Source organism: Molothrus ater, chromosome 5 (assembly GCF_012460135.2).
Source record: "Molothrus ater isolate BHLD 08-10-18 breed brown headed cowbird chromosome 5, BPBGC_Mater_1.1, whole genome shotgun sequence".
NCBI classification, from domain to species: Eukaryota; Metazoa; Chordata; class Aves; order Passeriformes; family Icteridae; genus Molothrus; species Molothrus ater.
The window spans coordinates 10616143-10638902 of record NC_050482.2 but is presented as its reverse complement, the minus strand read 5'-3'; the positions used below and the strand labels follow the sequence as shown (position 1 = coordinate 10638902).

Genomic DNA, 22760 nt, shown 5'->3' with positions numbered 1-22760 from the left:
AAGGTGTTGAATCTCAAGAAGTCATTGCTGTGGGATCTGGTGGTATTTATGGAATGCTCCCAGTTAGGAACAGGTCTGGTCCCAAACTGAAGAGCAGACACTGCCTTCTATACTGTAAGAGCCAAGTCCAGTAAGTCTAAGCCTGAGGCTCAGCTTTGTAACACATCATAAGAGGACAGAATTCAACTATCCTTTGCCTTTTAATGTTGTTCCAAGATATCCTCTTGCACACTGGATTGATTTGGTCAGGACAGGACTGAGCAGTGCACAACCCAGTTCCTCAGCCATCTCCAGTTTGGCTCCTCCTAAACAAATTGCTGACCCTGGGAGTCTGGAGCAAAGGGCAGCAATGGGGATAGCAAAATTATGGGTGAAAGGACATTTTGGTTTTTTCTCTTCAAGTTTTGTTATCTACATCGTTAAAGACAGTACAAAAATGTTTAAAGAGGAGTGGTTAAAGACTACACCAGTACTTTCTAGTCCTTTAACTGGTTTCTGGGAACATTTTTTGGGGATGAATCTGTTTTTACCATTACTCTTACTGGCTTCAGGTTTTGGCTTTCTTCTCTTTTTCCTTAGCCAATAGAGTTCAACTAGATTTACTCTCAAGGTGTAAGTTTGGCCTCAGTTTCTCACTATACCAGATCCTACTCTGAAAAGATAAGTCCTGTACATGCTCCCTCAGTTTTTAGCTTCTATAATCTGAAGGGAAGGATTTGAAAAGCCTCTTCATCTTTCCATGGATTCGTTGCCTGGCCTAAGTGCTCCATAGAGTTTAACATATTTCATAAATAACAGAGAATTGACAGTAACTATGCAAAATATACTAATAATATTATACAAATAGGTGATCTACTATCCCCTGCTTCCTAATAATGTGGTTTTCAAAATTGCTTATTCCTTGGGAGTTGATTAGAAAATAGTAATGAACTTCCAGACCCTGGGCTGAAATAATGCAGATGTTTTGTTTCTGCCAGTAGCTAAGAGATCAAAAGGATATAAACAGCAAAAAAAAAAAAAAAAAAAACAAACCAAAAAACAAACAACAACAAAAAAACACAGAAAAGAAAGAGATACAGACACACAGGCTGGCAGTAGGAGAGAACTTTTTGGAGAAAGTCCAAGATAGGGATTTTCTGGGATCTGGAGAATGGCATGTCTTGGAGAACGGCAAGAATATACCTAATAGATTTTGTTTTCTAATGTTAGTTTTCCCATAAATTCTCATGCTTTATGGAAGCTGTCTGGGCACTATTCCATTGTCTCTGCTCCTGAACTCTTACCTGTGCTCATGGGGGATCATTGAATTCCAGGCCTGACACTGGATACCACTTTTGGTAACAGATATTGTTCCTTTATAGTCTGCTCCTTTTCCAATGATACAATTTCTGACATAATCTATTGAAATAAAAGAGAAGAAATGAGGGATTTGGTTTATGTATGAAAAATTAAAGTTCATCTTCTGCTTTCGCATAAAATAATTATTACCATTTACCTACTTAAATCTTAAAATACTGTTTATTTGTTGATATACATGCCTATCTTTTCTTTTTTTTTTTTTTCCCCAAATATTGATCACTATCTGACCCCAAAAAATCCTGGAAATTTTCCCAATGTATCTGATTGAAAAAAACTCCATGTCTGAGGACTTATGTATCCTACGCATTAACAAGGTACATAAGAGCAATATTAAGTAATAAATGGTAACTCATACAAGCTCATACTGAGCTGCTCAGTAGTAAACTGAAGTACAAAACTGAAACTAGTATGCATGACAGTAGGAAAATATGTAGATTGGAAAACTGACCAGCAGCAAGTATGTAGACAAATTTGCATGACAGCAAACTCAGGGTATGTGTAAATAAAACTGTAGGATGCAGCTTTCAAAATGCATGAAAGCACCCATGCCCAGGATGTTCCTACAGCCAAAAAATCACTGACTGACCTCAGGGGTTCTTTTTCCCCTCCCTAGCTGGGAAAACAAAATCAGTAAATAAATCAGTTACCCTTCTTTTCATACAGATCAAACGCATGGTCTTGCTTCTTTCTCACACCATTTGTCAAGCTGTTGAAGGATAACCAATGGCACCGTTTTGTAACTCTGTCATAAGCAAAAGCCCTGCAAAGAAAATCTGGATGAGAAAAAAATCTCTGTGTGGTTTATAATAATGACACATGGCCTGCCAAGGAGCATGCAATGACATCAGATTTATTTTTACTGGGAAAGTCAGAGAAACAGTCCAAATTACAATTTAAACCCACAACTGTGCTGAAAAGAGCAAAGAAACAAAGAAATTAAATTGATGTGGTCATTACATTAAATACCAGTTTGGTTGTTCACACTAATCTAAGAGTTCCCTTGTCATTAAAGATCTTTATTTTAAAACTTAGATAAATGTGACTGAGACAACATTTGTGTCCTCAGTTATGCTGCTCCCTGGGAGAGAAAAAAAAAACAACTGTGAAGACTCAAACATCATCTTTACTATCATTACAATATGCCTCTGAAATAGTTAAGTATCTCACACTGATGGATTGAGGAAAATTCAAGCACAAGGAATCTGTTTCTTGCCTAGAACAACAGAGACTGTTTAAAAACAAGATTATTTTTATTTCTATTTTTATTAATAAAATAAACTGTGATAGTGTACCTAGAATCTTTCCTTGCTCACTTTTGTTTTCTTTTTTTTTTCTCTTATTTTAAACTGCTTTCTAGGAGTGCGTACATGTGTTCTGAATTGGCTAGATATGGGGGAGGGCAAGAAAGACAAACAAAACCACAGAGTAAAAACACTTTATTTCATTACTTGAAATTAAAAATGCAGACAGTTTTCTCCTATAACAGTTTTGAAAGGATAATCTTTAACTAGAGGTAAAATACTTTAAAGGATTTTAAAACCACAATTGACCGCCTTGGAGGGGGCAACTTTTTTCCTTAATTTTTCATTTGAACCAAATAACAAATAACTAGCTTACCATAAAATCTACATTTTTGTCACTCATCCCATACCTTCTAAGATATTTTATTCTGATCTGAGAAGGCATTTTAACACTACTTGATAATATCCAAGAGTCACACAGATTTCTTCCACTTCATCCATACTTTGTCTATGCCATATTCTTCAGCACTGCATCCTTTAACAAAAAGTTCCTTGATCTTTGTTTAATTCACCATACAAGCTTTCTGTGTGAGATCTTGCTGGCTTCAGTTAAAAATGCTACAAGATCCTATCCAATCTCCCCAGTCTTCTCTCTTTCAAACATCTTCTTCATTATCGTTTCCATCACCAAACAGATTTTTCATCCAACTGCTCTCTCTACTCTGTTGACTCCAAATGTTTCCAACCTGCTAACCTTCATCCCTCTGCCCTTGTGCAGCCTTCTGTTCTCTTCTGGCTGATTCTCAAATTTGAGCATATCCAAGTGCCTCTAACTCCATCACTCACAAAAATATCCTTGACCTTTCCTGCCTTTCCAATTACATTCTCGTTTCCGCTCCTCCCTCCTAAAGTGGGAATGCAGAATGCACTGTTTACAAACTATTCTTCCAGTTTTTGCCTTTCAGATGCCTTTTGGTTTCTTTCCAGTTTGGCTTCAACCAGTTCTGCACATAAAAGTTTGCAGCAATCTTTTCTTGGACCCAAATCTGGAGGGTTTTTGTACCTCCAAAGTCAACATATTTGAGCAAATTCTTGGACTTTCTTCTACTGATACTGCCGATCACAACAATTTTTTTTGGTTTCTCTTTGTACTGAGGTATTCTGTAGATTTTCTTGCAGGTGCTGTAATTCTGTTGTCTATACTGAAATCCTCTGATTCCTGGGTAAATACAGGCATTCCAAGCAGATACCAAAGGATAAGACAGTGACAACTTTGCAGCTAAGGAATGGACACACCTGCAAAAGTCACCTGTATAGTAAATAAAAGAGTAACTGTAGTGATTTTTTTCATCCATAGGGTTTGTTTTGGGAAAAACCCCAAAGATGACTGTAGGAAAACAGACGGAGTTTCACTGCTGAGGATGGTGAAACAAAGGAATAGAACAGCTCAGAAGCAACTTGATAAAACTGATAGGGAAGGCAGAAAAAGAGGTTCAGAGATTTATGAAGTCAAAAACACTGTGTAAGTGAATCTCAGGAGTTCTTTGATGGAGGATTTTAGGAATAATAAAACTTGTTATAAAAAAGAAACAAGTCTAGATAAGGATCTTGTTACTCAGCTGGAAATGAACAATATCTGTGTAAGCATGACAGCAAAGGGAATAGAGGAGGTGTCTGTTCTCAAAAGTTACATATTTTAGCTTCAACAAAAAAGTGTTAGAGTTAAAACCATCAAGGATTAATGATTAAAGAATAAAACACTCAAAATTTACTTGCATGTGACACAGAAACTCATAATGAAGAAATAGAAAGTTGTCTTAATTTCCCCCCGCCTCCAGAAAATAAGGAGTACCTGAACCTTTGCAAGACTGTAGTGCCTGAAATCTGCTACTTTTACCAGTTTCTGGCAAAAAAAAAACCTTAACTCTGTTCCTGCTTGTGTACCTCACAGTGCACAGGCACAGATGTTGTTGCTCCCAGTAGTACTGTCACAATTATGTTACAAAGCAATTCCATTTTTAATTCTTACATAAAGCTTACATACAGAAAATAAAACATCAGTGCTGTGACCCAAGTGATGAAGAACTGCTGCATGGATGTGGAGTATAAGAATCAAGCCATGAAAATGTCAATAAACATAGGAAATTTCAAGTCTCATATTTCAAGCATTTAAAATGTCATTTTGTGTTACTTCTTATTTTAGAATGCTCCCACAGCAGGCAGGAAGCTAATTGGTTTTCATTTAAGTTGGCAACAAATTTCACCTTGTAATAACCATGTACTGGTATGAAGTTAAAGACTGGGATCCTAGAAATAAAGGGGAAACATTAGTAAACACTGGATCCTTTAAAAGGGAACACATGCAAAATGTGTGTTTACTGTAGCATCAAAGAACAGTTCACACTGCAAAAGGATCCATATGGGGCCAAAAGAGAAACCACAAGAATGTTCTGAAATCCCTGTGAAGAAAATACCATGCACTCTGTGCACAATGGTAGCACAGGCAAGACCTCATCACCTACACCTCTCCTGCTAAAGCAGGTTTTTAGCACCTTCCCTGCTAAAAGCCCACCAGGGAAAGCAGGAATTCAGAGAGTAAGTCATCAGGATCTGCAATTCTTCTCCAGATTCAGTGTAATGTAATTGCATGACAGATTGCCACTCTGTTATCTGTGAGCTGGGCTTTTCCAAGCTGTACTCTCAAAGTCCCTCATGTCTCCTTTATGTTGTTGCATTGATTCATTAAGGGAGAAATTGCCCTCTAAGATATCCATCAGACACTTTGTAAAAAAAAAAGCTACAAAACATGAAAACATTTTAAAAATTCTGAGAGACTCTAAATTAATTTTATTATAAAAGAGACTAGACACATATATTAACTTGCTCTTTATTTTCAGAACACAAAAGATAGCATCTGGAGCAACTACAAGTGGCTTGAGACAGTTTTCCTAAACTCATGCTAGAATATAAAATTGTTTTCTTGGAGTTATTCAGGATTTTTTTATACTGTGATACTTAATTTTGCAATACTTCTTGCTGCTGCTCATCAGAACTCAAGGATGTCTTGCTGTATTGAATATAACCTGTTCCTTTTGGCAATGACATCAGTGGAAGCACTGTCAATAGGGAAAGGTGTGGCTTGTACCATGTGAAAAGTGTCAGTGTCTGGAAAATATTTTCTATCTGAAAAAAGTTATCTCTGCTCATGATTTACACATATAAACAGAGTACAGAATTATCCAAATGAGATCTTGCAACAATGGAATTAAAGGTTTACTGGAGAACTTAATGACAGGTGAGAACCTTCTCTGCCAAGGAAAAATATTTGTTGTCACGTTTCATCCAGCTTCCATTTGTGCCAATTGTCAAAACTGTTTTATGTTTCAAGTTCAGGCTCACGTTTAGCCCAGTACTCACCAGTACACAAGTCATCCACTCTCTCCAAGATCTTCTGCAATGCCTTTCATTGATTACTAAAGGTCTAGACTAAGAGAGGCCAGGGGGATCATGTAAGTCTAATACATCAAAAAAATGATAGTGATTTGTTCCAAAAAATAATAGAGAGTGTGTACAAGGCAGAAAAGTGATCAGCTGCATGATGTGTTTCTAAGAGACAGCAGATGCTGGAGGATAGCTATCCAGAGCCCAGGTTTGATTCCACTGTATCAGATTCGCAGCACTTGCCAGTGAACTTCAGCAGGGCATGTATCTGTGCTCCATGTGTGAGGGTCTCATTGATTTCAGCAGGAGTAATGTGCAAAGAATGAAGGCAGAATATGGTCTGAAGTGGTGCTGAAACACTGCAGCTGTGATGTGTGACAATAACCATTTTACAAGAGACATAAAAATCTCAGAATGTTCACCTAATGCTACATTGCAGCCCAAGTCATCAGCATCTTAACATGAGTACATTTCAGCTGGGTTATGGAAAAGATTACAGATTGGACAAGCTAAGAAGACAGACAACTCAGATAAAACCTAAGAAAAGACTGACACTCCCTAGACAGGTAGAGCAAGGTCACAGAAATCAAAAATCACAATCTTAAGGTTCTTCTCAGTACAAGCTACCATTGATGACATTTACAGAGAGACCTTTGTTCAAAGGCTTGTATATGTGTTTCCTTGGGGAAAAAAAACAAACAAAAGAGATACATAACTTACTTGCAAGTGAAGGAAAGGCCCTTGTTCCTGCTGCATCTCTTTGCACATTGCTCTGTAGTATTTAACAGCTTCGTTTTTACTTCCAGTGTTTTGTTTACTTTAATGAGCATCAACTCTCCTGTTTTTTTGAAGTCATGAAGAGGATTTCTCTTTTTGCCTTTGCCCTCTAAAAAAAGAAATTAAGAATAAGAAGAAAAAAACCACAACAAAATAAAATATTGTTAAGAAGACTGATGAGATTAAGGATGGCATTAGATATGGATAACATTTTCTAGGAATTATCTTCAGAACCTAAAACATAGAGAATCTCTCACAAAAATAGGGTATAAGCATATAATGCAGAAGAATTGATTATTTTAGACAATGAATTCCATTTTTAAAACCAAAATAGTAGGAAGTATAGCAAAACCAGTTTCAAATAAAGATTGCATAATGCTGTAAAAGGGTAAAAGGTAAATTTCTCATCCTTTGTGAATTTTTTTAGAACCTGAAAAATATGCCCAATAATTATCTGAGATCTTGTAAATATTTCCATGAAAAGCTCAAGTGAAAAAGAATATCACTTGCTGAATGCAAAAAGCAGTTCTTAAAACAATACACTTATCACAAATTGTGAAGAAAAATGGATTCTGGAAGTGACACAAAGTAATAATCTCACTGCTCCAGTGAAGACTCTGTGTGAGTGTTGTGTCCAGTCTAAGTGTGACTGAACCAGAGTTGTAGCTCACAGAAAAGATTATAAGGTCAAACAGGGCCATAGCATGGAAACAGTCTGCAGTGTTACAAAGATTCCTGCAAAAATGAACAAAATGATCTTGCTTCTATGTCTCTATTGAAAAGCCCAGAGGAAGAGCTATCAAATGGAGGGAGGAAGATTGGCTAAAGATGTTTGGCTAAAGTGCAGGTGGAAAGGTCTTTGTTATCTGCAAGAAACTTCCAGAATTTTCCCAATATTTATTTGTACTTTTGCTTGGCATTCCATGAAAACCAGTCTACCAGTGAAGGCTATTCCATTGTCTCTGAAGACAGATGAGCACATCTGGAGAGTAACTGTCCCTGTTCTGTCAGATGAGTGACATAGGGAGAATAAATTGCCCTGTGGATCCATTTCTCCTATTTCACTCAGTGATCCCAGATGATCTTTTTGGATTAGATGGCTTATACACATAAGGTTAGGTGAATAAATTCCTCCTTAGTTTACAGAGTAGATAATAGTATTTTCCGTAACTTCTTTCCATGTAACTGTATTCACAGCTGTCCTTTCTCTACAGACTCTGCAACAATAATAGAACACAAATGCTCAGGTTCAATTTATTAAATTTCACCAGAGGTTTTCCAATAGACAAAACCTCATCCTACTGCTCTGAATAGATCCTCATGCACATGCAGAGTGCACTTAGGCCAGTAAAGTTTTGCTTGGTGCACTCTGCAGAAGCTCAGAATAACTGTAAATTGCAATAGCTGAGGCTCTGGAGGAGTTACTGCCAGCTCCATGTACTGGAAACCCAAAGAGAGCTTAGGAGTGTTCCCTTTGAGAGCTTCCATCCTGATCACTGAGTTTACATTTGCACTGGATTCAGCTAAATCACACCTCTCAGTGGTGAGTTATCCCTAAAACATCTAGAAACATCACAAAGACATCTACATTAGATCTCATCATGCTTCAGCTTAAAAAAAAAAAAAAGAAAAACAAAGAAGCAGAATATCTCTGCTACAACATCCCTATAAAATAACCTTCCCCCCATCCTCCTTTCTTTCCTTTTGAACTGATGAAAGTAAACTATGCTACTCCCCAGCATCTAACAACTCACAATTTTAATCCCAATCACAAAAAAGTTAAGAAAAGAATTTATTTATCTTTAAATATAACTATTATTATCATATGAAGATGCTTTTGATCAAAAAATCCAATGTTAATAATTTTGGTGTTGTGTTAGGGATCCCTATCAGCTCTCTTAAGCATTTTCAGCCTTCTATATGTGTAGTGCACATGCACCCAAAATGAATCACTGCTTAGAGAAATGTTATGGTAATGTTCTCATCCTAAGAAACCTGAACCTGTTATTGGAAACGGTTGTGTCCACATTGAAGCTGCTTTTTTGTTGTTGTTGTTGTTGTTGTACCTGTGATAGAAACAAAGTGCTTCAAAAAGGATTGCATTTACTCCTTAAGTCAACCACAGAAAAACAAATCTTCCATAAAACTTTTGTGGTGTATTTCTCAATCTATTATCTTCCAAGACATAGTTGTTAGTTTTCTGTTGTCTCAGCCAAGACTTTTATGTCAAGTGGTGGTAAGAATCTGTAGAGAAATATCAAAGTGTTTTCTTTCAGTTCCTGATACTAACATTTCCCATCTAGTGATAAGTGTCATTATCTTAATTCCCAAGATAACAGCTTCTTAAACTCACCAGCCAGCCTGCAAGAATATGATTTAAACAATCAAGAAATTCTGTTCTGCCTGAAAAATATGGTACAGAGTTCTGCTTTTTCTTTTTGTCCTTCTTTTCCTAGCAGTTGTCCAAAGAGGATTATGGGTTTGATCTTGCATTTAGCAATTCATAACAGCCTGATTTAGTTTAGCTTTCAAACAACAACATTCTATGTCTTGCCTATAATCCAAGAGGCAAAGGGCCAAGTGCATCTGTGGTGTGACTGTTAGAAACATCAGAATAATGCAAAGCACTACTTTAACAATTCTCCCAACAAAATATATGAAAACAATATTCTTTTTGCATCAAATTAGGTGCCTTTATTAATAAAAAGTTAACTCAAACAGTGTCTTAAGCATGCTCCACATTAAAGGTTAGTAGGCAGCATGCATACAATGCAACTAATTTGTGATTGTCATTCATTTCAATTTTTTTAACTTTGATTTATCAGGCTTTCTTCTCATTTTGTGGGCCATGTCCTCTGATGTTTTCTGTCGTTTCATATCACATTACCAGGGAAGTCTGACATTCCACTTAAATTTGAAAATATTAGCAGCTGATTCAAACACAAAGGAATCCAGTCAAATATGAACCAACATTTTTTTCTTCTACAGGAACAACCACTATCTAAAAATATTTCCCCAGTCAACTTAAAAAAAATCTTAAAAAGGTGAAGATGGTGCCTTTTTCTGTTTCTTAACGTGAAGTTGAACAGAAAAGAGATAAGCTCAGTCAGAGCCCAAGTAAATTGGAAATGACACATCTGCTCTAGTAGGATGCAGCATTGGACAAGTGCTCCATAATCTCAAAAGGGATTTCCAGAGTCTCCCTGCTGGTGTTCCCATTTTCATAAAAGACTTTAAATATTTACATAAGAAAAGAGGTACCTCACAGGGAAAGACATTTACCTTGGAGCTACAAGAACTCACCTTTCAGTTCCCTTACTAAGATTTTCAAATGAGGTTTCTGAACAGTCTTCTCAGATAAGAATCATTGACTGAGACTGCTATGGGGCACCTGGAGGAAAAGATTTCCAACAATACCTTTTCTTGGAGCAGTTCCAGTCCATGTCAAATACTTTCAATAATCAGAGATAAAGAAAACTGACATTCTACAGCATTTTTGTAAGAAAACTCACTAGCAAGTTCCAGTGACTGTGTTCTAGAACCTGCTTCACTCTACTTTTAATAATCTTAATACAAAACAGAACCAGCAACACTGTGAACTGTGAGCAATGCAGGCCACGGTATGCTATAAGATAGAGGGGCAGTTTCTTGATTAACAAGAGAAACTGGTTTGAATCAGTAAATGTGTTTGTATTTTGATCTCTCTTTCTCTTCAGGTATTCTGTAATCACTGGGCTGATAGAAAAATGTCAGCAGTATAGCTTCTTTTTCCCTTCTGGCCTTGTGTCCTGCACCAAAAAAGGGCTCTGGGTTCCCAAACCACCACATCACTCAGTTCTGTAACTACCTGATTATGTTCTGTATCTCAAATTACAACATACACCTTGCAGAACAAAATCGGTCTGACACTGAGCTATATGAGAGTATAGAAATTCAGTAGTTTCAGGTTTTTTAGAGTTCAAACACCTAAGCAACTCACATTTTACACCCTCAGGTCTTAGTACGATCACAAAAAGTATTTGGTTTTGCATTATCTACTTAGTAGTAAAAAACCTACAACAGCAAATACAATACCGTTTTTGTGGTAATCAAAATAGCATACAGGGTGTCATGGGGCCCAAAGATCACCTTTGTTCATTACAATGCGATCAAAACATTACTTGTGTTATCTACAGCAAAATTTAACAAGATTACTTGAATTTGTCTGCTTCATTGGTAATCCCTTTCTCCTTCCTCTACCACTCCAGCTTTTTCTAATAAAGATGTACATTTTAGGCTGCAAATTTATGGTCTTACAGAGCACAACTGGAGCATACTGGCTGCTTCCCCTGGAAAAGTCTCTACTTCTGTGGACTTGTTATAGGCTCTAGAAATCTTTTATTAAATACTAGTTATGATGCACTCAGCATGTCAGCTTCCAGGGTTTCCAAATTTCCCTCTACTCTATGCAAAAGTTGGTACTTTCTTAAAGAAACACATCTTGAAGTCTCCTGAATAGGTAAGAAAACTTATTCTCTTGTTTCTTTTTAATTTTGCATCCCACTTTGTTATACAGAACAAAACCATCCAAACTTAACAACAGGTTTTCCAAATGGGAAGATAAATACAGTTAAATTAAATGTTTATGTTTTAATTGAGGTTCTTAATGAAAACTTCATTCTTTGTGATTGAGTTTTATTTCCCTTTTCTGTTTATTTAAACTTACAGAACTTGAGCATTTTAATATTTATTTGCTTGTTGAGCTAAACTTTCAACTGTGTGGGGACCTTTTATAACTTCCAGTTTTTAAAGAATATAAACACTCATCTAAAAGCATGACTGTTCTTTGTTTGTCAGATGTCAGAAACAAACTAAATCTATGAGAAAATAAATGAAGATAATTAAGATACCTGAATTCCTTAGACTAGCAGATGCTGTCAGAGAACTGCAGGAATCAACTGCAGTCCTTCCAAATGGAGAATGAAAGACAAAACAACATGACATGAGGAGAAATATTTAAAATAGGGAAATTGTCCACACGCTGTGCAGGAAGCACAGAGAAGCTGATGATTCAAAATATATTCCAGTGAAGAAAAATGGTCATATAAAGTGACACAATTATTTCAGAAATATAAAACAGACTTAGGCACTGTTTTTAGTATCAACTGGCATATTAGATCTCTGTTTAATATTTTGCATCATGTTTGTAATGAAATTAAGCCACTTGACCTTGAGCAGTTAACAGATGGACTAATTAGAGATTGACTTATTTATGTTATAATTGATAACCAGGTCAGAATGTTAAAATGAGATTTGTTATTAACTTAATTTTGCAAATAATCATCACTGCAAGATAAAGAAAACTGGATTTTCCCAATGAGCTCGGACATAAAATTATGAGAGAGGAATATCATGTGATTTAAAACTTGGCACAGGGTGGGGGGAAATCAGAAATCTACCATCATATGAAAGATCTTTAATTAAAAAAAAAAAATCTCAACTTTAAACACACCTGAAATAAATGTAGGAAAGCACAGTTCAATACAGTAAACATATCAAACATTTTATCAGGGGACAGCATAATTGACCAAAAATGCTTGGTAACTTATATCCATAAGTTTCTTATACCATAAGTTTCTTATACCATAAGTTTCTTTTCCCATCCATAAGAATGGGGGAAAAAAAAGTGCAAAGCAAAAATCTGCAAAACAATTTATTATCACAGTGTCAGATAAATCAAAGCAGAATGCTTATCCCAGTGTAAATATTGACAATTTAATAAGAAAATTAAAAACAAAGTATGTTTATGTACATAAAACAGAATTTGGCAGAACTTGTGTAACAAGAAAAAATCAGTGAGTGGGGTTTGAAAAAAAGCAACAGTTCTCATCATATATGGCTTGAAACCAGTATGCAAATACAGTGAGGTGTTTAGCTTGTCTATAAAATATGATAGAAAGGATAGTTTTAATAAAGTTTTTCCAAGACAATGCTTCTTAAATGATATAAAACATTGGGGTAAACTGTATTCTGCTGTGTGCCTCAGTATGATAGCATAAATATAGAAATATAGGCTTCATCAAGAAAAAAAGAAAAACAAACAAACAAACCCAATCTTCACCAGATGGTGAAAGTAAATGTTACTAAATGCTTTTGGATACAACGTGCTTAAGTTAACAGTGTGGTCGCAGAAATAAAAGAAAGGATGTTAAAGATGAATATTGATCCTAACATCATTAATAGGGTCATCACAGTATTGTAATCTGTGTGAACCATTCAAAAGTACTTTTTCAATAAATACATTCAGGGCAATTTTGTCTCAAATCAAGTCATAACAGAATCACTCTGACAAAAAGAATTAGTGCTCAACACTTTTAACTTACTGTCATTTACTTTGACTTTTCCTTCTGCCTGTTTCAGTATCAGAAATATCCAGATTCCTGGCTAGAATGCAGAAAGTGAACACCTTTTCCAAATGACTTCTCATTTGGGGGAAAAGGGGAAAAAAAGGCAGAAAGGCAGACCAACATAAAGAGAAACTGGAGCAATCTGAGTTGTGCCCAAGAAAACAACTTTGTAGGTTGGATAGGCTTAAAATGCCAGATTAAGTTTAATGCAGTTATTTATGTAAGACAATAATTTGGCGTAAAAGAAGTTTACCAACCATACCCAGAAAATCTGCAGTCAGCTGTATAGATGGAAAGTCACCAAAATAAAAGCAGCTGTCCAATGAGGCATCTCTAGCTTGTCAAAACTAAACAGTTTCTCAGAAGTACCTGGAGGATGATGTGAATATTTTAACTTCTGACATTTATCTTCTTGGCACAAAAGCCTTATGGGGAGAAGAACCACACAATTTTTAGAAAGTAGTTTGAAATATATGTAACTATCCATACAATATCTATATATAATAGATAATGATTTCCGTATTTCTACATTGGCTCTCAGTCTCGTTGTTGAGCAGATTCAGGAAATGTACAAAGATATTTCTTTTTGGCTTTACATTACCACTCACACCACACACCCACACCCCCTTATTAGCAACTGCAAAGACTGCCATGTAACTGGGAACCCAACTTCATCTTTATGCTAAGTCCTGCCTTTGGAATCCACTCCTATGGTCAGCATGAAAACTCAAGGAGCTAAGGATAATGCTAACAACTGATATATATGTTCTAAAATTGGATGGTAGCTGCAAATGGACAGATCTTCTCCTTCCAAGAAAAGGTTATCTGCTCAGCAGGATGCTGGGACCCACTGGCAGAAACAAATGTGCAGCAGTTTGTACTCTGACTTACTGTATCTAACCTCTGGCTAAATGACTGAGAGGATTTTCCCTTGTAAGATTTGCTCACTTGCACATTGTGCACATGTATTAAATCCCCACCATCTTCCATTGCATTCACAGTCTTTACAAGCAATTGGTGTCTCCTTTGAGGCACCCAGCATGTTGTGCCCTTCCTTTGTGATGGTGCCCCAGCCAACCGGAATTCCGGGCATGCAGCAAGGGGTAAGGAGAAAAGCACAAGTAGGCAGGGCAGGGACTGGGCAAAACAAAGGATGACAGATGGCTGAGGGCAGCAAAACAGCCCCTGTGAGGAGTGATGAGAGCCTTGCTTCATGCTGTATACATGAAAATAGTGCTGCTGGCCAAGGCAGCGAGTCATAGGAAAAGCTGGAGCCGATGGGGGGACAGAGGGAGCAGCCAGTCCCCAGCTGGGCCAGCAGCACCGAGGACTGCCAGGCACGGCTGGGCTCATCAGACAGCACATGGGTGGAGGCCCACAAGCCACTGAAAACTACAGCTAGATTTTGCCAACACGTTTGACTAATCTGGAGCATGTTCCCAGCTCTGCTTCCCACAGCACTGTTTTGCATGGAGGTACTAACCACATTCAGGAACAGCTCTAAACCCTCTGGGCACTGCCACAGAAACTGACAGGAGAAGATGGGGTAACAGTGAGGACGTCCTCACCCCTTCTTCCCAGGTTTTTAGCTGCCATACTTTCCCCACAGCAAGGTTCAAATTTTGCTTGCATTATGGCAGTTGTCCTACTATCCTTGCTTCCCAAGTAAGCATGGAGAACAGTCCTTTCTCATCTCCATGATCAATCCATTCTCAACTCTGTGCTGTCTTCCAGTCCCTGCCATTCCACCTCATCTTAATGCTGAGGGGGAGAAAGTGAAATTCCAACATTCATCCAGTACAAGTAATTGCAAAACATCCACGGCAAGGCTTTGTTTTTTTCCACATCATGCTTTTACTCAAAAAGAGGCCCAGTTATCCTGGTTTTAAACCTCCTTGGAAAAGTTCGAAATGCTTAAGTGGCAAACTAATGTTCAACATAAAGATCCAAAAGGGAGATATTCTGCTCTTGAGGGAGACTGCACATTTCCCTTCCAATCCTGGCCTCAGCTGAAGTATTACAATAATGACAGATGAGCTCCTCCAATAAGAGGCTTTCCTTTCCTTGACTTCAGTGGTCAATTTTCCAGAGTTTTACGCAACATTTTAATCTCATGTCTTTCAACTCTATATTCTCCTGCTATGTTGCTTATGAAAATGGCATTAATAGAAACAGAAAATCTGTTAAGCAGGGTAAGTGCTGTATTACATGTGAGAGCAAAACAAGCAGCCCCTGGCACTGAGTACCAAAAGGATTCCATTAAACAGAAGGAATACACTCTTCCAACTGGCACAGTATCATTTCACTTTGTTGACAGTATATAGTATAATGATTATCTACAGCTGGGATGGGAAAATATAAATCACATTAATTTTTAAAAATATACTTAGCTATGCAGACCACAGGAATACACAACATTCAAAAATTGATTATGGCTATGGGATTTGAATTTTTTTTTCTTAAAGTGATAATATATATAGGAACTAAGAGCTACTCCCACATCTTCATTAGCAACTTCTTCAGATCATCCAAACTACAGAATGTGCTTTAAATAAATTTGAATAAACACACTTGGCTGACAGTCTTCTCACAGAAAAATGTATCTTTAATTTAAATAAATCTTTAACATTCACTCTTTTGCAACATGCCAATCTACTTGTTGCTTTGATTAAAGAGTCATTTTTAGTTTCACTAAATGAACATTATTAAAGAGATTCTTCCAAGAATACTGAATAATAAGAATATTTGATCAAGAAAGAAAACTCCTTGATGAAGTTATTAGCTACAGATTAATTTCTTTGTGCAAGTGACAGAGACTTACAGGATATTGATAATGACTAGGCAGGCAGTCTATAGGAACCATGCACATTTATCTTTCATCAATCACAGTCTTATCTTTTATATATTAAAAGGAACTCAGAAAGTGATAGCGTAGACAGCTTGCTGACATTTAAATTTCTTGTGTTTTCTTCACCCTCCTTTTTCTTTACCCCTTAATATAACCCAACTGTATTAGTCAGCAACTTCTGTTACACAGGACATTGTCTTTGCACAGAACTTAGGGCATGAGATTTCAAACCCAGAATATTCGTTCACAGAAGAAACTAAATTCACCATTATGTACATTTGAAATCAGATTTGACAGAACAGCACTAGAAGTATGGATGTGCATTAACAAAAGACTTCCTTCATATATAGGCAAATCCTAATATTTCTTAAAAACATCCCAGTAAAAAGGATCCAACATCCCAAACAAAGACAACATATATGTTTACAAAGCAATCATTTACAGAAATTGACCAGAAATTTGTATTTTCATAAAGAAGTAGCACAACTTTCCCTTGCCTACAATGTAAATATACAGACACTCTTTTTGAAGATCATGTATTTTCAAAAACAAGGCAAGCAAAATGGCAGTGTGTGCTAAGAATCATCTTCCTTGCCAATAAGGCAAACAACAGGATTAATTAATTTTAAGGAAGATGGGAGAGGAAAATTAAGAAAGGCAGGGTTTTCAAGAAACTGTCACCATGAGAGCAGGTCAGAAAACAACTCTTACTCTAGAAAACTATGAAGTTTTGGATATCTAATTTTTCTCCTCATCCAGGTGAACCATTCTCCCCAAACTGGAGAGCCCATTGGTTGAGGCACAACCCTATTCATCAGCCCAGTACTGATGCATGCAGTACAAAAGGTGTCTCTCAGTCTCCCTCTCAAAATATTAAGTAGATCCAACATTCATTGAAGTTGGTAAACCACAGACCAGCACTAAGAGCCTACAGTCAGGGACAACAAGGACTTTCTCTCACTCAAGAAAAGCACCCTGACCTACCAGGAGAGCAAATCATGACCTAGCTTATTATGAGCTTGGCTGTGGACTAGTTGAGTACCTCTGGCCCACGCAATAAAGTGCATGTGTGTGAGTGTGTCTGCAGTGTTTATTTTGCTTTTTTTTTTTTCTTAACTAGCCCCTCAGTTGAAGAGCTTTTGTCACAGGTGAGGGCTTCTCAACAGCAGGTTACCACAAGCTATTGGCAATATCTCCTGCTGCATATTTCTCTGTCCTTTGATTTGAAGGAAACAAACCCAGGAAAGTTTCTCTTTAACAGGAATTATTTTTGTGAAAAGTTTTGATGTATCAGCATTTTCCAGTAAAAGAAAACCAAAACATTTTCTCAGAAAATTCCTAACCAGCTCTAGTCATCACTTTTCAGAGAAGCTGCATGTCCAAAAAATGGAAATTCCAAAGTACATGGAAAAGGAGTTCAGAAAAGTATAGTATCATAGTGTCTGTATCTCTGTGTCACCTGCTAAAGAATGCCTGTGAAAACAATATCCTCAGTGAGCAGACTGAGCACAGAAGTTGTAATGAGATTGTTCAGCATCCTACAGAACCACAGTCTTCCTTGCAGGGGGAAAACAACAGGTTTTACTGCACGTGATGCTGCCAGTCTGTTTTTGACTTGCCCACTCAGCTCACAAAATACTCCACTTTGAAATTTCATTTCAAATTATTTATTTTTTAACTAGAAAGCAGTTAGGTCTTGGAAGCCATGAGCATGCCATACTGTGCCTGATGCCCTCACATATTGCCCCAGAACCCGCTGCCACAGTTGCCTGCCCTGGCTTTGCCTGCTCCTGGCAGATTCTTTCCCTGAATTGTGCCTGTCCTTTGTTTCTGTCTGTGCAAAGGTCTGACCCTAACAATGTTGCCGGAAGGAAGGAAAGGTTTGTAGAAACCTTTACAAACTTTTTTCCTTAAACGTCTTCCCAGAGGGCCAATAGAAAGCACAGAGTTGGCTCTTCAGATAATCAGTCCAGGGGGGACACTTCAGGAAAGAAATTCAGCTAAAGAGCATCCAGCACTTGATTACTTATTGTTCGTTCCTTCCCCCCCCCACCCCCTCCATCTCCCGGATTTCAGCGGGAACATCTAATGAAATTACAAGTATTTCAGTCTGGAAATAGCACTCTCATGCTGTTGAACTTCAGCAAGGACATTCCCGTTCAGCAATGCACTATCCCGTGCTTTGGGTATTCCTTGTCAACTTCTGTTATTTAACATTTATTCTACCACTGGAAATTAAGGATACGCGGTCTCGCCTGATAACGACCGGGAGCACCTCTGGGCAAGGATGCGATTTCCTTTCCCCAGTTCTGCCAGTCCTGAGCGAGCCCCGCGCCCACTCCCGCACGGTGCAGGCGCTGGCAGCGGCGGCCCCTCGGCAGCCCCGGGCCGGGACCCGCCTCCCTCAGGGCTGCGCTCCTCGTCCCGGCCGGCTCCGCTCGGCTCCGCGGCGCTGCCAGCCCGCCCGGACACGCGGGGTGAGGCGCTGCCAGCCCCACCTGCGGGCTCAGACCTGCGGGCTGCGGGCTCAGACCTGCGGGCTGCGGGCTCAGACCTGCGGGCTGCGACCTGAGGGCAGCGCCCGGCGCGCCGCCCCAGCGCCCTCCCTGCCGCGGCGGAGCGGGGGAGAGGGGCCGTGCTGCGGCTGCGAGGCGGCCGGGGGTCGCTAGCGAAGTGATAGAAGAACTGACCTGCCGCGGGGATGGCGGTGGGCAGCAGCAGCAGCTGGTGGAGCAGCAAGGCTGGCAGGAGGTGGGTGGCCCGCATGGTGCTGGCGGCCCCCCCGGCGGCTGGCGGGGAGGAGAAGGGGAGATGGCTCCTCGGAGGGACCCCGTGCACCGCCGGTCACTCGAGGAGGCAGAGTGAGCCGAGCTTTTTATTGCGATGATCTAAGTTTGTTGTGTGATTAACTGGAAAGATCTGGGTCCCAACTCCCTCTTACGGTAAGAAACTGTTTAACAACATCCCCTCTCTGCCTCCTCTTCTCCTCCCCTCCTCAGGAGCTGCCTCCCTTCCCTCCCACCCCTCAACCAGCCCAGGGAGAGGGCTTCCCCCGCCTCATCTCTCCCTCCCTCCCTCCTTCCCCCCTCCTTGCCCCCGCCTCTCTCTCCATCCCTCCGGAGCTCGGGAGGAGCAGCCGGGCCGGGCCAGGTCCCTCAGCTCCTGCCCCGGGGCTGGTGGCTCCTGCAGCAGGGTTCCCTCACAGTCCCCATTGCCATCTCACCTGCAGCCAGAACAGACCTCTCCTTCCCTGCAGACGTGTCCCTTCACAGCGTCCCACTTTCTGCACCTGCCCCTTGGCCTCATCGCCAGGCAGGACCTCCATCCATTGCCCTTTCACTGGGATTCTCCCACCACACGCACAATTTCACTGTAAGGAAACACCTTTCCTCTGACCTGCCCGTGGCCGCCCCCAGCCACCAGCCTGGCCTTTCCATCACCCTCTTTGGCCATCTGACAAATGCCACTTCCTCAAAATTGTGGCAGCTCTGGGGATTTTAAAGGTCAAGTATCAGCTGCTGGCGTTGCTCCATGGAGACAATCTTCAGTCCAAAGCGATGCCTGACCTTCCTTCTGTTGCAGGCAAAGTCATTGTAATTTTTCTCTTGCACTTCATTTTAACCTCATGGAAGCAATGACATTGGGTTTTGTTTAAAGTCATGAGACCGGCCTTCGTGACATGCAAGTGTTCAAAAATAAACACTTGAGGAAAAGTTTTGCTGTAATTTAAACTGTTCCTTTCTCCCATGCATCCACCTACCATCTACGGCAGGAGTGTGTGACAACAGTGGAAACTGTTTCCCTCCATTTTCCACGAAAAACCAGAGACCCACATGTGGCCCCATGCCATGTGAGTCAGAAAAATGTGTCTCCTTCCCAGCCTGGACTCCTTTGCCCATATTGATGATTAGCACCTATGAGTGAAACAGGTATTCTTAGAAAAATAGATGGTTTCCCAATCCACAAATAACTTTTAATCAAGTATTTCAGACAGATGTGAGTGGGACTTTTTATCCAGTTACTTTTGCCCAGTGGCAAAAGTTAAAATTTCCATTTGGGAATTACTACCTTACTAAATGAAAGCAAGGTGACAAAAGCAAAAAATTGAGAGACAGTCTGTTAAGAAAATATTTGGAACATTTGGTATTACAGGAAAAACACATTTGTGTGAAAAAAATACTTTCTGTTTCAGAATGAGCATTATTTCTAGAAGTTTTAGTTGATTTTTTTTTTTGCTGTCCTCATTTTTCTCCCAAAAGTAAAAGTTAATTTTCAGGAATTTCTTGGAGAGCTACTACCTGAGAAACAGAGAACACATACCTGAGAAACAGAGAACACTGGCCAACAACCTTCTGTGGAATCCTTGTCTACTGCAACTGATAAAACATGGATCTCTCAGATTTTGTTTTCTGTTTTTCTCCCTGCCAAAGATAGACATAAGTATAAACAAAAAGCAGCAAAAATAATCATATCACCATTCTGAGCCCAAAATAGCCACATTCTGCTAACCAGATGTATTTCACTTGTTGTCCATGCATGTGTTGAGTGACATTTTTTGCAGAGGACAGAATCCTGCACCATTAAGATCGAGTAGAGTGTTTTACCACTGACTTCTCTGAGGGGAATATTTGGCCTGTATTCAGATTCCTCCTAATTTTTAGGAAGATTGCTGTTGTGTTTCTTAAGGTCTGGAGTGCTACTTAATGGAGGAAATATTCTGCTACATGGAATCCTATCTTTAATACATAATATTGTGGATTATTCATGATGCGTCTCAGTTCTGTAAGAGAGCTCAAGTCCCAGTCATGAGCTTCTTCAGCTGCAGATATTGTGCTGGGCAGGTGTAACTCCATAGTGCTGCTTCTCCATTTGTCCAGTTTTGAGGAGCTGCTTGAGGATGCCTCTGCCCTTTTCACAGGCCATTATGTATCTCCCCTCAGAGGAAGTCAGGACACACGGGCTAGAGGGCCAGGGACAGGAGGTACATTAGAAAGGGAAAGATCCTACAGATTCTATATTCAGATGTTCTATTTGTAGGCAGTCAAGACTGAGATTTGCATCTGGATCTGTGAAAGGAAAATGCTTTTTGGTCCCACATCATATACTGCAAAATGTAGCATGAGCCTTTTTCTGTGTCTTCATGCCCCATCTGTTTTGCAGTGGAAGCATAATATTTTATCGATTCAATCAAATTTGATCTTGAAATGAATTTTCAATATGAAGGAAAGCTGCAAAAATTTCATTTTCATGAAATACATTTTCCAAAAGAATTCTGTGTTCTGTTTCAGCCGGCACATAGAGTAACTAAAACTTAAATGCAACATTCAAAAGTTGTAGGTTTTATGCAAGAATATTGTTTTCTGACCCTTTGAGGGCATGTTTTTGACCTATAAATCCTTTCTCTATTTCTGTTTTTGGGGCTTATCTGAGAGTGGGGATTTTTGGGTTGTTGGGTTTTTTGATTTTTTTTTTCTAATTTTTTTTTTGCAGCTCTGCAAACTTGCTCTGATAACCTGGCTTTCAAATCAGTGTAGCTCTGTATTAGGAAAGTAGCATAACATTTCTGTAGAAGTTATCTAAAAAGAAAAGAGTTACTTGCACACTTTACCAAAGATGTATTTGCTCTGGACTGCCTACATGAGTGAAAAATTTCAAAAAACTTTATTTTGGTTGGAAAAGTAAGCAGACATGACCAAACACATGGAAACTGCTATTTTTATGTTCTCTTTTCTGACCATAACCACAGCTGAATCTGTTTTTCAGATGTAACTTGCTGTTCAGAAATGCTAGATATTCACAGTTTGGGCAGGAATCCTTACATGTACACAAAATAATATTAAGTCACCATTAGCTTTGAAGAAAACTTTTCTAAATGAACCAGCATTTTCATATGAAGCAACACTTTTGCTCAAAATATTTGCTTTTTACTTCTTGATTTATCTGGTATAGGTATCACTGTGGTAAAGTCCTACTGGAGAATAAGCCAAATAAAATAAGTAAGTGCTTGCAGTAATTACTGTTAAACACAGAGTTAATCAATGAAAATGTCTCAGGCTGCCTGAGTAGTTTAAACTGAACAATTGTGCTTCACATTTCAAGAAGTACTAAGCTTTATTGTCTTTTTTTTTTTTTTTTTTATAACCTGACCTTGAGATTAGGAGCAGAAAAGATTAGATTGTGGTATGGACCACAAGATTTGACACTGCTGGGAAAGGCAGAGTTTAAGCAGAGTTGCAGCACATGACAGGTGTCAGTACTTGCTGAGGCACTCAGCCAGAGCCCAAGCTCTGGTATTTTCCAAGATAATACCTATGACTTCTTTGTGCAGAAAGAGAAAGGGAAATAAGGCATGAAAACTGGGAGGAGGAGCAGGAAGAAGTGGATAACAAGATCCACATATGGGAATTAATGTCCAGTTGAAAGCAAAGGCTCAGAAACTTCACGGTCTACTATTCTAGATTCAGTCCACAGGACTTGGCATGTCATCATACCAAATGTTGCAGATCTGACCTGCTTGTCCCAGAGGGCAGATTCACCGCCCCAGCCAAGTGTGCTGAGCCCTGGGCAGTGGAGCAGGACAGCGTGGCACCTCACATGAGCCTTGGTGCTGATTCCCCACCAGGGAAACTTGAGAATGAAGACAAGCTCCAGAGTGACTTGGCTGGGCTTGGTTCCACCTATTTTAATTCACATGTGTTCATAATATTC

The 22760-nt window shown here is 39.1% G+C and overlaps 1 protein-coding gene across 1 annotated transcript in view; it reads right to left on the bottom strand.

The window, feature by feature from the left end:
* Positions 1–18913, bottom strand: part of HGF (hepatocyte growth factor) — a 53574-nt gene extending 34661 nt beyond the window's left edge. Inside the window, exons 1-4 of the mRNA XM_036400901.1 lie at positions 18743–18913; positions 6762–6927; positions 2007–2119; positions 1284–1398 (exon numbers count right to left, since the gene is read on the bottom strand). Of these exons, the coding sequence (XP_036256794.1) occupies positions 1284–1398; positions 2007–2119; positions 6762–6927; positions 18743–18818 (470 nt within the window). The 5' untranslated portion in view covers positions 18819–18913. The remainder of the gene's footprint in view (positions 1–1283; positions 1399–2006; positions 2120–6761; positions 6928–18742) is intronic.
* Positions 18914–22760: the final 3847 nt, after the last annotated feature.